Source organism: Colletotrichum godetiae (genome assembly GCF_030913485.1).
Source record: "Colletotrichum godetiae strain CBS 193.32 chromosome Unknown BDP55scaffold_5, whole genome shotgun sequence".
Lineage (NCBI taxonomy): Eukaryota > Fungi > Ascomycota > Sordariomycetes > Glomerellales > Glomerellaceae > Colletotrichum > Colletotrichum godetiae.
The window spans coordinates 20,759-35,055 of NW_026851253.1; the positions used below are offsets into that span (position 1 = coordinate 20,759).

Here is a 14,297-nt window from a genome sequence, read left to right on the forward strand (position 1 = left end):
TCCGTGCCTCGTACTGTCTAGCTTCTTCTGCAAGGGCTGTCAAGACGGACCCTGTGGCAGATCCGCTCGGAGCAGATGCGGTAGAGGCTGCGGGCCCCTCGGCCGAGGTAGGGGCGTCGGTGGTGGCATCAAGCTGGCTTCCCGTTAGGCTGGGCCGGGTCGGCTGTGCCTCGACGTCGCGGCGTCGCTTAGCTCTTGAGGTGGGGTTCGGCTCCGGAGGTGTCCCGGAGCCTGGTTCGGGGTCGGCTTGGTCGGCCGACATCAGTCCGGTGCCCGACGGCGGCTGTGAGGCCATCGCGGATGCGGGCTCCGGCAAGGGGAGGTGAAGAGTTTTCGGCTGTTAGTAATTTGGTGGTAGGCTCACTCATTCACTAACAGCAGATGCCAAGAAAAATTAGGCGAGAGGGAAGTTGGACCTAGGGTGTACAACACATCTGGGAATGGAAGAGATTGAGCAACTTTCTGTCCAGTTTTCCAGCGTGATACCGGAAGACACGTTGACCCCATCTCAATTGCAGGGGTTTTTCCAAGTACATTTAGAGAGCCCGCACGATGCCGTCAAAAATATCGCCAGCTGGGTCGGACAAGAACTTGCAAGAGCTCATCTCAAAGAGTTCGAATTTATAACTTCCAGTGGAAAGGCCTAGAGGTGTAGTAGCTAGCTAAAGTACTCTAATGTGATATAGTTTGTAAAATTAGATGTAATCACTGGGTGGAGTTTTTTTCCTTTCCTTTTCGGTTCTTTTTCGTTTGCCGCGGTTGTTTAAATGAGGAGAGAAGGGCTTGCGTTAGATGTTAGCAGTAAATGCATTTCTCAAGTCTAGCTTTTCAACAATATAATCGACGTAGCTAACGGCGTGTAACACATTTCCCCTAATATAAACAGCCTTGCAACGGACGATGGCTGGCCCATTGACCCAAGTTAGGTGGTCTATGTTCTGATGTGATGCGATGCGTAAACCAGTGCTTATTACCTGCTTGATGTGCCTTAGCAATTTTGTAAAAAACACGTTCACATGCCCAAATTCGAAACCCTTAACTAGGAGGAACAAAATATACCCAGTACCTCTGCATCAGTAATGATCGAGGCCGATCTACGGAATGTCGTGATTCATCCCCTCGGTCTATTGGTAAGCTTTCCGATTATGAACGCGGGGACCTCCGTGCCCAATGTGGGAGAATCAAGCTCGCGAGCCCAAAAGCCTAAATATACGAGACGGCAAAGAAAGCTTGAAAGTATCCGAGAACGAAATCGTCGTGCAAGAGTAGCCGGGATGCTCGTGCGACGGCTTTCCATTTGTCGATATGGACAGGGCCATGGGCGATGAGCATGTCTCTGGCCTCCGGCTTTTGTTGTCACCCGCGTACGTATCCGTAGTCACCTCGGGATGACGCCTTGGTGGATGCTGCTCATGCCGCGTGCGTATTGTGACCCATTCACAAGAATAGGGTTTGCTGTAATAACTCTCCGTATCCTGTGATGAATGTAACGAGACAGCTATGTAGAGTTCACGGAGGGCTGTTGGAGCCGATGCGAGAGTGCGTCATCTCATCGGACGAAACCACTCCGAATCTACAATTATCTCGACTTTGCCCCTTGAACGGACATCCGACGAGGGCGAGTGGAAAGCCAAAATGCCTCCAATGTCCTCAGCCCTAATCGGAGTTAAATCATGGCGCTGCAAATTGGCGCCTATGAGTGGTAGCTATCATAGAGAACAGCGGCGTCACGACACGTGCTTATTAGAGGTTGCCCAACCAAAGCATATTTCTGAAGTTGTCTCGTGAATAGGTAAGCAGGTTCTGGAGCAATTTGAAGATTGTAGCCCTTCCTTGCTCATTGTCAGGCCCTCAAAACCGCCGTTCCTGCAAGCTTTGGTATGCTTCTGATGCAGTCTTTGGGCTGATTCGGAGAGCAAACCTTCCTGCCCGTCACCAATCAGCTAGGCTCAAAGTATGCCCTATGACAAGCTGCACTTTTGTCTAACTTTCAACTTTCAACCATACTAAGTCGGGAAATGATTGCCGTAGGTAGTCCAAGCGTTAAGTAACATTGGAAGAAGAATAAAGCGGGTTCCATCCCACTCCCAATGTCTAACAACTATCTGTATTTGATCATTGATGACCCGCATCTCACCTCAGGTCAACTTCGCAAAGTCTACCATTCAGCCCCAGTAATGATGTTCGTTATGCGAATCATTTTCATCCTGCTGCCTTTGGCTGCGGCAATGCCTTCGTCCGACTTCGCGCTGAGCCCTCTTGTCCGCCGACACTGCGTGGAGCCTAAGAATTGTGGAGCCACTATCCAAGGAACCATGTGCAACTTCTGTTGCGCAAAGGATGTCAAACCCGATAGCACGCACTGCAAGTCTGCGAATGCGGCGTGCCAGGCTGGTGGAAAGCCTGACGGTGTCACGTTCAATTGTGATGCCGATTAAAAGAGAAAAGTCGGCTAGAGGTGAGTCGATGTCCAACAAAACATAGGTCATCATCCACCGCTAATGTAGGTTGATAGGCGACAGGGACGTCTCCCGGCAAGACTCTGGACGCGAAATTGGTCATTGGAGCACTACTTGAAGAACAGAGGATGATCCTGGGTAGTGTATTATTAAAGACGAGAGGCCGCTTTTTAATATTGAGACATGTGTTGAATTGCTTCATTTTTTTTTTCCAAGAAAGTAAATCACTACTAGCTCTGAAAGCTTATTCCTTTGTGGAAGGGCGTATTGCGACACGATACGTCCAACATTTAATAAAAAACCTACTTTCAATCAATGTAGTATTTAGAATCCAGTCTACCACTTATACTATATTACAGCCAGCTAATTGTAATAAGGTAAGTTCGTAAAAGTTCAGGCCGCAAGGACTAAATAATAATAATAAAGGTCGTTAAATAACTTCTAAGAAGTTATATCTATAGGTCGTAAATTAAAGCTTTAATACTTAATAATATCTTATTAAAGGGTTTTTAACAAAAATGATTAAAAATAATCATAAGATTTAATATTAAATTAATAATTAAAGAAGCTATGAAAAGTCTTATTTTTAAGCTTAATTTAAATTTATATTATATATAAGTTTTATTCTTGAATATATCCTTTATTTTTTAAGTTATTTATAATTATTTAATTATTTATTAAATAATCGTCCGTTCTATTTATTTATAAATATCCATTTTGTTTATATATAAACGTCCGTTCTTTATTTTATTATATAATTATAATTACGTAACTTATTTATAGTTTTTTAAATTTTAAAGGGAGTTATTTTAAGTCCGTATATATATATATAAAAAGGGGTTATTATGCTTTATAAGCGGTAAAATAATAATGATATTAAAATATCCTCCTTAAGATTTTACTATACCTTCGCAGTAAAATTTCTAAAAAATACTTTAAGAATTTATGGGGAAACCTTAAAGAAATCTCTATAATATTTAATAGCCTTTTACCGAAAGTTTTTAATAAAATCTCGCAGGATTTACTATAAAATCTTTTACTATAATACCGGAGAAATTACGGTAGAATCTCCCTAATATCTATAAAAAATCGTAATAATTACCCTTAATTAAAGAAAACCATTTCGTCCGTAAAATTTATATAATAATAGAGGAAATTAAAATATACCGGTTACGCTTTATAAATTAGTTATTTATAATACCGTACACAAATAAGAAATTAAATAAAATAAATAATTATTTAGTTAAATAAAAACCTTAATTCTTTAATCTATCTATTACTTAATATAATTAAAAATAATACTAGCTATAACGTACATAATAAGCGAGTAGGCCAGATAAGCAAGTGGGCCACCCAACCGCTATAGTGCCACCTACATCATCATAATATGCATTTCTCTATTAAAAACGATAATAATATATATTAAAAATACTTAATTAAACTTAACGGTTTAGGCTATTTAAAAAGACCGAAATCTTAGTATTCGGGCCGCGGTAAAGATCTATAATATTAATTACGTTACTTTAGGCCGTAGATTAAAGGGAACGTTATTACGATATAATAATATACTTAATTCACGAAATTTGACGCTACTAAAAGAAAAAAAGCTGATTAAATATATTCTCGACCTATATACTAGATCTTTTCCTCCCCATTTTTATAATATTAAAGAAATAGCGAATTAATTACTTACTAATCATAACGCACCCTATATTAGGAAGCGATAGGCTTCGAACTTTATAAAGCGATAATTATAATTATAAATATATCGTTTTTGTAAATACGACTATAAAAGGGCCTAATATAAAGATCTAGTCGTAATATTTACTAAAATCTTTAAATTATAAAAAAATCTAATTTAAAAGTAATCGGCCTATAAATTCGTTATCGGCTACAAATAAACTAATAATAGTATAAAGAATAACGATTACGTAGGGAATATTAATAATTCCCTCTCCTTTATAGATAAACGTATAAAAACTAAAGCTCTAGTTAATTACGTTAACCGGACTAATATTAAATATACTAGCAAAAAACTACTTAGATACGTATTTATAAAAAATACGGTTATTAATAAAGTACGTAATTCGGTTATAAAAAGCTATAATAAAAGCGGGGCTTTTGTTAAACTAAGTATTCGTAAAAAAGGTATAAGTAGTTATAAATAGGTTATATATAATAAATTTATCTTTATATAATATACAGTATACTTTAATTAAGGTTTCGATTACTTTATTATTATTAAAAAGCTCGATAATACCGTATTTATTAATAATTAAAAAATAGGTCTTGTTAATTATATTATTAATCCAATATAAAATAATCTCTAATTTACTTATAATAAAGTTAAGAAAAAGTATATTAAGTACCTCCTTTAAATAAGTATATATATTTAGGTATTAAATAAAGATAATAATTATCGCTTTATAGAACTCCTTTATTACGCTTTATATGCGGTGAAATAATAATAATATTAAGATGTCCCTTCTAAGATTTCACTATACCTTTATAGTGAAATCTCTAAGAAATACCTTAAGATTTTATAAGGAAATCCTAGGGAATTCTCTATAATATCTAGTGGCCTTTTGCCGAGAATTCTTAGTGAATTCTTATAGGTTTTACTATAAAGTCTTTTATCGTAATGGCGGAGAAATCACGGTAAAATCTCTTTAATATCTATAAGAAATCATAATAAATACCCCTCGTTAAAGAAAACCGTTTTATCCGTAAAATCTATAGGATAGTAGAAGTATACCGGTTATACTTTATAAATTATTTATTTATAATATATTAAAATTATAAGGAAGTTATATATATAAATAGGAGATTAAATAGAATAGGTAGTTATTTAATTAAACGAAAACCTTGATTTATTAATTTACCGGCTATTTAATATAATTAGAAATAGTACTAGCTATACTTTTATAGTTCTTTTATATATCCTTAGCCGAGGTATAGGTTAGGGGTTATTACTACCTATTTAGCATTATTAATTATAGGAATTAATACACCGGCGTCGCAAATTAATATACCGGCGTCGCTTTTATACTAGCATCGCTATTTAACTCTTTAATTAGTTTTAAAAAATAATACCTCCCTATAAAGACGGTAAGGGTAATTATATTAATATAGCTATTCCTACTATCCTCTCTAACCTAAGCTCTAGTTTAAGATTTATAAATACTAAATTATAATAATATAAGCTTTTATAAATCTTAAATAGACAAGGCTTCCTTTTACTATATATTTAAAATATATAGAGAGTAAGCTGGAAAGGCCGGCATGCTGAGGAGGCCGGCTGGTGAGTATGCATGCTCCGAGTCCTTGTCTCCCGCTCACTCTATCTATCTCCTTCTCTTCCCCTCTCTTTAGAATGCCTATTTGGGGGTTGCTTTCAATATTCTATATTCGTCTGAGTGTTGAGAAATGCGCGCAACTCTTGGCTTGACAAATCTCCTCCTCGCAGTGCCTTCGTCTCCTCGGTCTTCTATCTCTCTGCCTCGGAGTAGGAAATTCGTCTCTGGTATTGAACTATTTTACACACCCCCATCATATCCCGATATATCCAGTAACCGCCGTCTCATACAACAAGAAACTCACTACTATCAAGGTCTCCGCTCGGATCAATGATCCGCGAGCTAGGAACAGGCGACTTTTAGAATACAGAGTGAGAGACAGAGTCTCGAAGCACCTGCCACCGAGCCAACCAAAGCTCGGCGCCACCTCGTCCACTCTCGTGGGCGTCTATTTTCATCACGACCGAATCGCCGGCCTGGAACTTCGGCCTCTCACCTATCAGAGCCCAGCTCAACCTTCGCGCCATCCTACCCTACCACGCTCCATGTAGGAATCTCCCCCTTCCGCTTCGTCCCACTTACACCTTGCTTATCTGCCCGCCCCCATGCAGTACTGCTTCAGTGAGAGGGCCTCTGCCTTGGGTCCCTCATCTGTTCAAGGTTGCCGGCGCCAATTCAAAACTACCTGCTCCCCCGAGTGCCCGAGTTGTTGGACCTCTTTTTTCTCCCTTCCGACAGCTGGTCTCTCCGAAATCTGATTCCTATCGTGCTTCATTCTTGCTTTGATCACCGGTATCTGTTGCATGTCCCGAAGTCGGTCTTACTGTTGGCGACCCAAAGTCTAAGGGGTGCCTTTCCTATATACAAGACACACTTCTCTTGCTGCCACCTCTTCGTCGCCCGGAACACAGTCACATAGCAAAGCCATGGCTTCCCAAGGTATGTCTTTTGCCTAGGTTTGACGATTTACTTCAACACCGAATGCTTACTTACACCTTTGTAACAGAAGATAGAAGGCGGCCTGCCGCCCTCAACCTCGCCCCGACCCGATCAGCTTCCACAGACTCATCCTCCTCAGACTCATCACTCAAGCCCCCTCGCACTCCTCGCTTCGCAGAAGCAACATCAGTTCACTCTCCCGTCGACGGCGTCCGATCACCATTCGCCGACCCCGTCAGATCAGAAGTGCCTCAGTCCCAGCCTGGAGATATCGGGTTCGGTTACATCAACAACAGCGGCGGTAACCGCGAGTCCGTCGCCGTCCCCATGACGCCCAGATCACCGCTCAAGAGCGCCATGAGGGTGCCCGGAACGCCAGCGAGGAAAATTGTCGAGAACCCGCTTAGCCCGACTTTCCGCGAGGAGGACATCTTGGAGAAGCGTGAAGCGGCGACCGACAAGGAGCAAGCACGCGACTTGGTATGTGTGCTCTTGGTCTGTTAGAGACCACATGATGCTAACTTCTACGGTGCAGAAAATCAAGACTCGCGTCCGCATGGCAAAGTTCGCCCTTCGCGGCGTCAGCTTCAGCTGCAGTTTGATCATCATTTCCATGCTTGCCGCCTCTTTCCAAATCTTCAACGCTACCAAGCGTCTCCCTGCACAAAGCGGTCTGCCATCATGGGCTGAAGGAACCGCCATCTGGCCCCAGGTCCTGGTTATCACTAGTAAGTCAATGCCTTTAGACCTGGCTTTTTGCCATTTCTAACAAACTTGGTAGTGTCTTCCATCTCCCTCGCTGTCTGCATCGGCGTCCTCCTCGCCTACTGCCGCGGCGGCCATCAACGTGCCGAAAAGGTAGCAACCTACTACACCCTCTTCGCCATCGGCTGGTTCATCCTCTCCATGGTTATGTGGGCCATCGCCGCCGGCCTCTTCCAGTCGAGCCGCAGCAACGGCGGCGGCAAGGACATGTGGGGTTGGTCGTGCAAGGAGAACAAGCGCGCCGAGGTCTTTGGCGAAAAGGTCGACTACGCCCTCATCTGCCGCCTTCAGAACTGGGCCCTCATCTGCATGGTCATCGAGATCGTCATCGACGTCATCTGCGTCCTGCTCTACAGCATCGTCTTTTACCGCTACTACACCAAGCGCCGCCTCCACAAGTCCATGGACATGCGCGACCGCGCCCGCTCCGACCTCTACCTCGCCCAGCTCCGCACCCAGTCCGCGCCCAACACCCCCGGCCTCAAGTCCCCCGGCCTCTACTCCCAGTACGCCCTGTCGCCCCGCCACCCGGACAAGACGTTCGAGAGCCTGTCCCGCATCGAGGAGGCCGGCGCCTCCCCCTTCACGCCCGGCACCCGCTTCGTCGAGCCCGAGTCCAGCTTCGGCAAGCCCAAGCCCGCCTTCCAGCTCCAGGCGCCCCCGACAAAGGCGCGCGCGGCGACCAAGCCCGGACAGGAGGCTTACACGCCCACGTCACCCGAGGGTCCCGGCCCGGCGTTCCCCTTTCAGCAGCAGCAGTCATCTCACCAAGAGCAGCCCCAGCCTCAGCAACACGCCCCCATGGCCGTAGACGAGCCCGTCTATGACGCCGTGCCGATTCCCGGCGCCTACGCCGACGCGCCTGTCAAGAGCCCGCCGCCACACCAGTACTCCTTTGGCCAAGCAAGATGAAGAAGGCCAAAGAAGAGGAGCAAAAGGAGGGATGCTGGAAGAAAGAAACGGTGTGATGATCATGAGGACGAGTGAAAGAACGTTCGAAACGAAAGCAAAGAGTCTGTGTGTATGTGTTCCTGAAAGGAACAGCTTTTTTTATATCCTTTTTTCTTTGTATTCAGCTGAGCTGGCTTTTTTGAACAACCACAAGACACCCCCCTACGCCATTCTTCCTCTCTTTTATAGGATTTACTTTATATACCATTCTGGGCGTTGGGAAAGGGGGAAATCTCAAGAAACAGGGTCCAAAGACTTTGACCTTGTTGCAATTTTGGGACAGGGATGTATTTTCGGTGGTTTATAGCAGTAATTTCAACCCCAAAACAAAACTGTACAATTTGGAATCAGACCTTGACACTTCCCTTCGCTCTTTCATGTGACCTGTTGTTTGTTCTCTAGTCCATCTTCCTCCGAGTCATGGTTGTAAGTCATGGCGGAGACTGGTGATTCCCCCGGCCCCATTTTACCTACCAGGTCTTCCGTGCCCTCGGAGACCCTCATCCACCACAGACCCTCCACGACGACAAATTCCACAAACACAACCCGGTATGAACCACGTCGTCGCTGTTTGAAGTCACCAATCTTTAAAAGCCTGCCCGGCTAGCTCAATCGGTAGAGCGTGAGACTCTTAATCTCAAGGTTGTGGGTTCGACCCGTAAGCGCCACTGCCTGTCCCAAAGACACTGCATCTGAACCCGATAACTAACATATACTAGCCACGTCGGGCTCAATTCCCGTCCGCGATTGACGCAACATACCTTTTTTACTTCTTGTTGGTAATTTTTACTTGTTGAATTGGTTGTTGACTGTCAATTCCTCTCATTTTCGCTGTGATTTGGTCCTGGAGAAAATTCTCTACTTTGATGTGGTTTGGTGTGTTGAGATTGTATCGGTGAAGACAAATGATGATGAAGTATGAACTATGCCATCGGGTGTCATGGAGTATCAAACTCCTCTCAACCGAGATCACCACCGGGGTTTACTTATACACAGCATTCACCGCCATCACTTGACCTTGTGCGCCTCGTCCAGCACAATGATGGGGAATTGGACCTCAAATATGTCCATCGTCTCGGCACAGAGTGGAAAACAGACTCGCCAGGGCCGCCGGTACTTGACTGGGCTAATGAATTCCTTGGCGATGTGCATTTGCTTTCTGTCAATGTCAACGATCTGTCCAGTATTCTGGGCGAAATCGAGGTCTTGGCTGGCGCCCATGACATAGTTGTAGCTGACTACGACAAAGTCGTACTCGTTGCCAAATATGTCGGCGGCAGAGGCGTTCCTGCCCTTGAGGACATATACGCTTGACCCCTTGAGCTATTTTTAGCATTATATTAGCAACTTCATCTCTATATCTCCCTTTTCTCGGCTTCTTAGGATATATTATCAAAGGAACATATAGAAAGAGAGCCAGAGAAACAGTCTCGTCAATGACAATAAGAGAAGGAACAGCCTTGGTAATAATAACAAGAGCAAGATAAGAGCTTGGATAGATTGAGTGAGAGATGGTTTTTTCGCCTACATTATAACCTCAATCTCGAGACCGTCTTGCGACCGTGGCAACAGGAGGGCGCCGAGCTACTGAGCTATATGCTCAACAGATCTCTACGAGGCGCAGTTCTGGCTGATGGAATGGGACTGAGCAAGACCTTGACCAGCATCAATGTCGCCTTATGCGACCCAAACGAGCCGTACGAAGGGCTCGTTCTAGTCGTAGCGCCTAAGGCCGTTCAGCCCACGTGGTTAGACGAACCCTCCTTCCACTTCCAACAGGTCACGTACTTTGTCGTGCGACGAAGCCCAGAGGTATAAGAGAACACTTTATCACCCACTTTGTAAAGAAGCTAGAGGCTATGTCTGTGAGTTCCTGCGCTAAGGTATGGATCCTTCATATACCCTCAGCGGGTCTCATCCGTCAACCAACTATCACTGGATGAAAACATCCACCCATCCCCGATAGTCTAGTGGTGAGGATATCTGCTTGTCATTACAACTCAGTGATGTTCGCAGGGGACCGGGGTTCAATTCCCCGTCGAGGAGTTAACTTTTGCCCCGGCCCATCATTCTATGAACTATCGTGAAAAAAGGGTGGCATTTGTGAAGTTTTTGTCATGGTTATGAGTCGTGAGAGTGAGTATCGCAGGATCGCAAAATTCACCTGCGCTAAGCCACAGGCAGCGTGGCGCGGTGGGGTACCATTCTGGACCTTCCTTGTAAGAAAGGTAAGCACCACTGTACTTCGGAGGGCGTGCACCTCGGTTCTGGGTGCTTGGCAGGGCGTCTTCTCACATCGCCGTACTCCGTTGCTCTTGAAGCTAGACGATCATCTTATATGTTGAGCACCCAGAAAGCTCAATTGAGTCGTGTTCAACTTTCAGCGGTATTTATAACTTTCAGATTTTTGTGCTGCAAGATTGACGGTAAACGATCAATCGAGGAAACAAGACATTGATCAGTTCATTCCCATTAAGACAACCAAGCAACCAGGGGCACGGCACACCACCGTCGTCTATCAAAAATGATTGTCCCACGCTCATCATGCCGCTTGGCGAGACAAGCTCTCTCGCAGCTGCAGCTTTCACGCCAAACTGTCGGTAGCAATGCGGCCCGTCGTCACATCAGCGCCGCCGCATACCAATCAGGCGGACTGAAGAATCTCCTGCGCGTTTCTGAAGAGGTTGCTGATGCCGTTGCCACAAACAAGCCCGTTGTGGCTTTGGAGTCTACGATCTACACACACGGCGCACTGGGCAATGATCTCGGTCTGGAAGACATCGTCCGTCAGGGCGGCGGTGTCCCTGCTGTGTGTGGTATCCTGAACGGCGAGCCCATTGTTGGAATGACGGAGGCTGAGGTTGCCTTCATGGTCGATTCTGGCACAGCGGGTAAGGTGTCGAGAAGAGATGTTGCTCATCTCGTTGGACTGGTAAGTCTCACTAGATAGCGCCGTGCTGTTGTACAAGTTGATTCGTTCCAAGATGTCTGATCTTCATGTTTGATCCTCCAGTTCTAACATATCCCAGGGAATCACTGGAAAGAAGGTCCACGGCGGCACAACCATTGCCGGGACAATGCTCCTCTCAAGGCTAGCCGGCATCCGCGTCTTCGGCACCGGCGGCCTAGGCGGCGTCCACCGCGGCGGCGAGACCTCCCTCGACGTCTCCGCAGACCTCACGGAGCTCGGCCGTACGCGTGTGGCCGTCGTGAGCTCAGGCTGCAAGGGCTTCCTCGACATCCCGCGCACGCTCGAGTTCCTTGAGACGCACGGCGCCTTCGTTGCGACCTTCGCCGACGGCCGGACTGGTAACGTCGACTTTCCCGCCTTTTGGGCCCGCGAGAGCGGCACAAAGAGCCCTGCCGTCGTCCAGACCGAGCGCGAGGCCGCCGCCATGATCCTCGCGCAGGAGAGCCTGGGCATCGAGTCCGGTATGCTGTTCGCCAACCCCATCCCCGAGGAGTACGGCATCCCCCGCGCGGAGATGGACGCCGTCATCGAGACGGCGGTCACGGAGGCCATTGAGAAGGGCTTCACGGGCGCCAAGAACACGCCCTATGTCCTCGGTAGGATCAGGCAGTTGACGGAGGAGCGAAGCACGCTGGCCAACAAGGCGTTGGTGAGGTCCAACGTGGCGCGAGCTACTAAGATCTCGGTGGAGCTCTCGAAACTCTTGACAGAGGGCGTTTCGAAATCGTAAGTGTTGACTTTGATGTATATAGCTCAGCCGGGGACTTCAACTCTGACTATGTAGATAGTTCTTCGAGCACACATGTTTCTGGTTATGATTTTGCCCCTAAACCTGCAGTCAAAGTGGAAGAGCCCAAGTCTAGCAAGGCCGATGTCCTCGTGGCAGGCTCCGTGGCGATTGACCTAAGCTGCGATTATCATCCTATCGGTGACAAGAAGGAGGTCGCGCCTCACATGCAAACCTCGAACCCTGCTTGTATCAACCAATCCATCGGCGGCGTTGGTCACAACGTCGCCCTCGCCGCTCACAGAATAAGCAAAGACACAACAGTACGCCTGTGTAGCTTGATCGGTGACGACGTGTAAGTTTGCCCCCCCCCCCCCCCCATTTTACGCCTGTCACTGTATCCTTAACCAAAGCAAACAGCGCCGGCGCAACCGTCCTGTCCTCCCTCCAGGCCTCGGGCCTCGAGACAACCTACATCCGCCAGCTCACCTCCGAGTACCACGTCGCGAACCGCACAGCGCAGTACGTTGCCGTCAACGACGCCGAAAAGAACCTCGTCATGGCCATGGCCGACATGGGCATCTTTGCCAATCACTCCTTCCCAGACTACTGGAAGTCCGCCGTCGCGGGCGCCAAGCCGGCGTGGCTCGTCGTCGACGGAAACTGGAGCCCCAAGGACGTCCGGGCATGGATCGACGCCGGCCGCGAGCAAGGGTGCAAGGTCGCCTTTGAGCCCGTCTCGACAGCCAAGTCCATCGGTCTGTTCCCCAAGGAGCACCCTCACCTTGGAGTCTTTCCCAGCCCTGGTATCGATATCGCGTCGCCCAACAACTTTGAGCTCAACGCCATGTACAGCGCGGCCAAGGAGAACGGCTTCTTTGATACGCCCGAGTGGTTCGAGGTCATTGACGCCTTCAACATGCGAGGTGCGCGGGACCGGTTCGTGGCTCTCACGTCAAAGGAGATGACGGACGCTGGCATCCCCGTACAGACGGTTCACCTCTTGCCCTACATCCCTACACTGGTCACCAAGCTTGGGTCCAAGGGCGTTCTCCTGACTACGATTCTGGGCAAGAACGATCCTAGACTCAAGGACAGAAACGAGGAGAAGTGGCTGCTCACGAGGGGGTACGTTGATCATCCCACCGTCGGCGGCGTCTATATGCGCCTGTTCCCGCCTGCTGAGAGGGTCGCCCTCGGAGAGATTGTGTCTGTCAATGGTGTTGGCGATACGTTCTTGGGAGTCCTGATCGCTGGCCTGTCCAAGGGAGGCAAGGTGGAGGACTTGATTGACGTCGCGCAGAAGGCGGCCGTCATGACGCTCAAGAGCCACGAAAGTGTGAGCCCCGACTTGGAAAGGCTGGATGGGGCTCTGGAGGCTTCTGTGAGGAGTTGAGAACATCGTGAGGTTACACATGTAGAATAGAAAAGCTGGCGGCGTTCAGTGAAACTTGAATTTGAACCTACTTCATTATACCTCCCGTTCGGACTACGTGCTTTTATTTGTGATACTACATCCACCAGAGAGAGATAAGCGACCCTGACTATCGAAAAAATCATCGGTATGGGATCTACCTCCACTTTGATAGACTGCCAGGGTTCGTAAAGGGGCCGATGGCCAAAATCTCAACGGGGAAATCAAACACCTTTGAGAACACAGTATAACCTGCTGCTGGTTTTGGTAGGATATGAAGGCCCTGGAGACTTAATTGCCAGGAACACTCACTACGAACCTTTAGAAGCCGGGGGCTGGGGATCAGATTGGAAAGTACCCATTGTGAAGGACGAGCTGCGGAATCCAGCAGGATATAAAGGCTCTCGACACATGGCTGCCAAAAAACTCTCACTACGAGTCCGTAGTGACCCGGTTCCAGGTCTGATCGAGCGGCATGTGAGGGCAGCGTTGCTGCCTTCGTATCATCGTTCTTGTTGAGTGTCGTTATGCTTTTCACCATACTAAGCATATCCTCCCATCGTATTATTTGTTTCTTATAACGCTATCTATCATCGCCGGAAGTCATGACTTTTGTTTTGGCTTACATCCAGGACCACCACGAGGCCCAGGTGTGGGGAAAGATGTGCCACAAGATGGACACCCCTGATATTCTCAACCTCATATATGGCCGAATACCACAACCTTCACATTCATCCGTGCCAGCAAATAGCCACCTAACAATGTATGACCGACA

The 14,297-nt window shown here is 47.0% G+C and overlaps 5 protein-coding genes and 2 non-coding genes across 7 annotated transcripts; all 7 read left to right on the top strand.

Moving 5' to 3' along the window:
* The first annotated feature begins 358 nt into the window (after nt 1–358).
* Nucleotides 359–927, top strand: BDP55DRAFT_647774 (uncharacterized protein). The gene has a single exon (XM_060573804.1). It carries the CDS (start codon nt 441–443, stop codon nt 645–647), a length of 207 nt encoding a protein of 68 aa, XP_060434286.1. The 5' UTR covers nt 359–440; the 3' UTR covers nt 648–927.
* A 1,174-nt stretch (nt 928–2,101) lies between these two features.
* BDP55DRAFT_647775 (EC7 protein) lies at nt 2,102–2,738 on the top strand. The gene is made up of 2 exons (XM_060573805.1): nt 2,102–2,458; nt 2,516–2,738. Exon 1 carries the CDS (start codon nt 2,178–2,180, stop codon nt 2,436–2,438), a length of 261 nt encoding a protein of 86 aa, XP_060434287.1. The 5' UTR covers nt 2,102–2,177; the 3' UTR covers nt 2,439–2,458; nt 2,516–2,738.
* Nucleotides 2,739–6,681: 3,943 nt separating this feature from the next.
* Nucleotides 6,682–8,607, top strand: BDP55DRAFT_753441 (uncharacterized protein; the record flags this gene model as incomplete). Its single annotated transcript, XM_060580694.1, has 4 exons — nt 6,682–6,694; nt 6,762–7,174; nt 7,230–7,422; nt 7,476–8,607. The coding sequence occupies 4 exons, from the start codon at nt 6,682–6,684 to the stop codon at nt 8,369–8,371; spliced, it is 1,515 nt and encodes a 504-aa protein (XP_060434288.1). The 3' UTR covers nt 8,372–8,607.
* Nucleotides 8,608–9,011: 404 nt separating this feature from the next.
* Nucleotides 9,012–9,078, top strand: BDP55DRAFT_t53. Its single transcript has one exon. It is a non-coding gene; the product is annotated as a tRNA-Lys (tRNA).
* A 761-nt stretch (nt 9,079–9,839) lies between these two features.
* Nucleotides 9,840–10,558, top strand: BDP55DRAFT_647780 (uncharacterized protein). Its single transcript, XM_060573806.1, has 2 exons — nt 9,840–10,136; nt 10,199–10,558. The coding sequence occupies exons 1-2, from the start codon at nt 10,007–10,009 to the stop codon at nt 10,351–10,353; spliced, it is 285 nt and encodes a 94-aa protein (XP_060434289.1). The 5' UTR covers nt 9,840–10,006; the 3' UTR covers nt 10,354–10,558.
* BDP55DRAFT_t54 lies at nt 10,367–10,456 on the top strand. Its single transcript has one exon. It is a non-coding gene; the product is annotated as a tRNA-Asp (tRNA).
* Nucleotides 10,559–10,934: 376 nt separating the features above from the next.
* On the top strand, nt 10,935–13,504 carry BDP55DRAFT_627316 (indigoidine synthase A like protein; the record flags this gene model as incomplete). The annotated part of the gene is made up of 4 exons (XM_060571743.1): nt 10,935–11,342; nt 11,440–12,107; nt 12,134–12,463; nt 12,529–13,504. 4 exons carry the CDS (start codon nt 10,935–10,937, stop codon nt 13,502–13,504), a joined length of 2,382 nt encoding a protein of 793 aa, XP_060434290.1.
* Nucleotides 13,505–14,297: the final 793 nt, after the last annotated feature.

Coding starts and splice junctions, on each gene's coding strand:
- BDP55DRAFT_647774 (XM_060573804.1), top strand. CDS start 441: ATGGAAGAGATTGAGCAACTTTCTGTCCAGTTTTCCAGCGTGATACCG.
- BDP55DRAFT_647780 (XM_060573806.1), top strand. CDS start 10,007: ATGCTCAACAGATCTCTACGAGGCGCAGTTCTGGCTGATGGAATGGGA. Junction 10,137..10,198: donor GCTCGTTCTAGTCGTAGCGC/CTAAGGCCGTTC, acceptor CAGGTCACGTAC/TTTGTCGTGCGACGAAGCCC.
- BDP55DRAFT_647775 (XM_060573805.1), top strand. CDS start 2,178: ATGATGTTCGTTATGCGAATCATTTTCATCCTGCTGCCTTTGGCTGCG.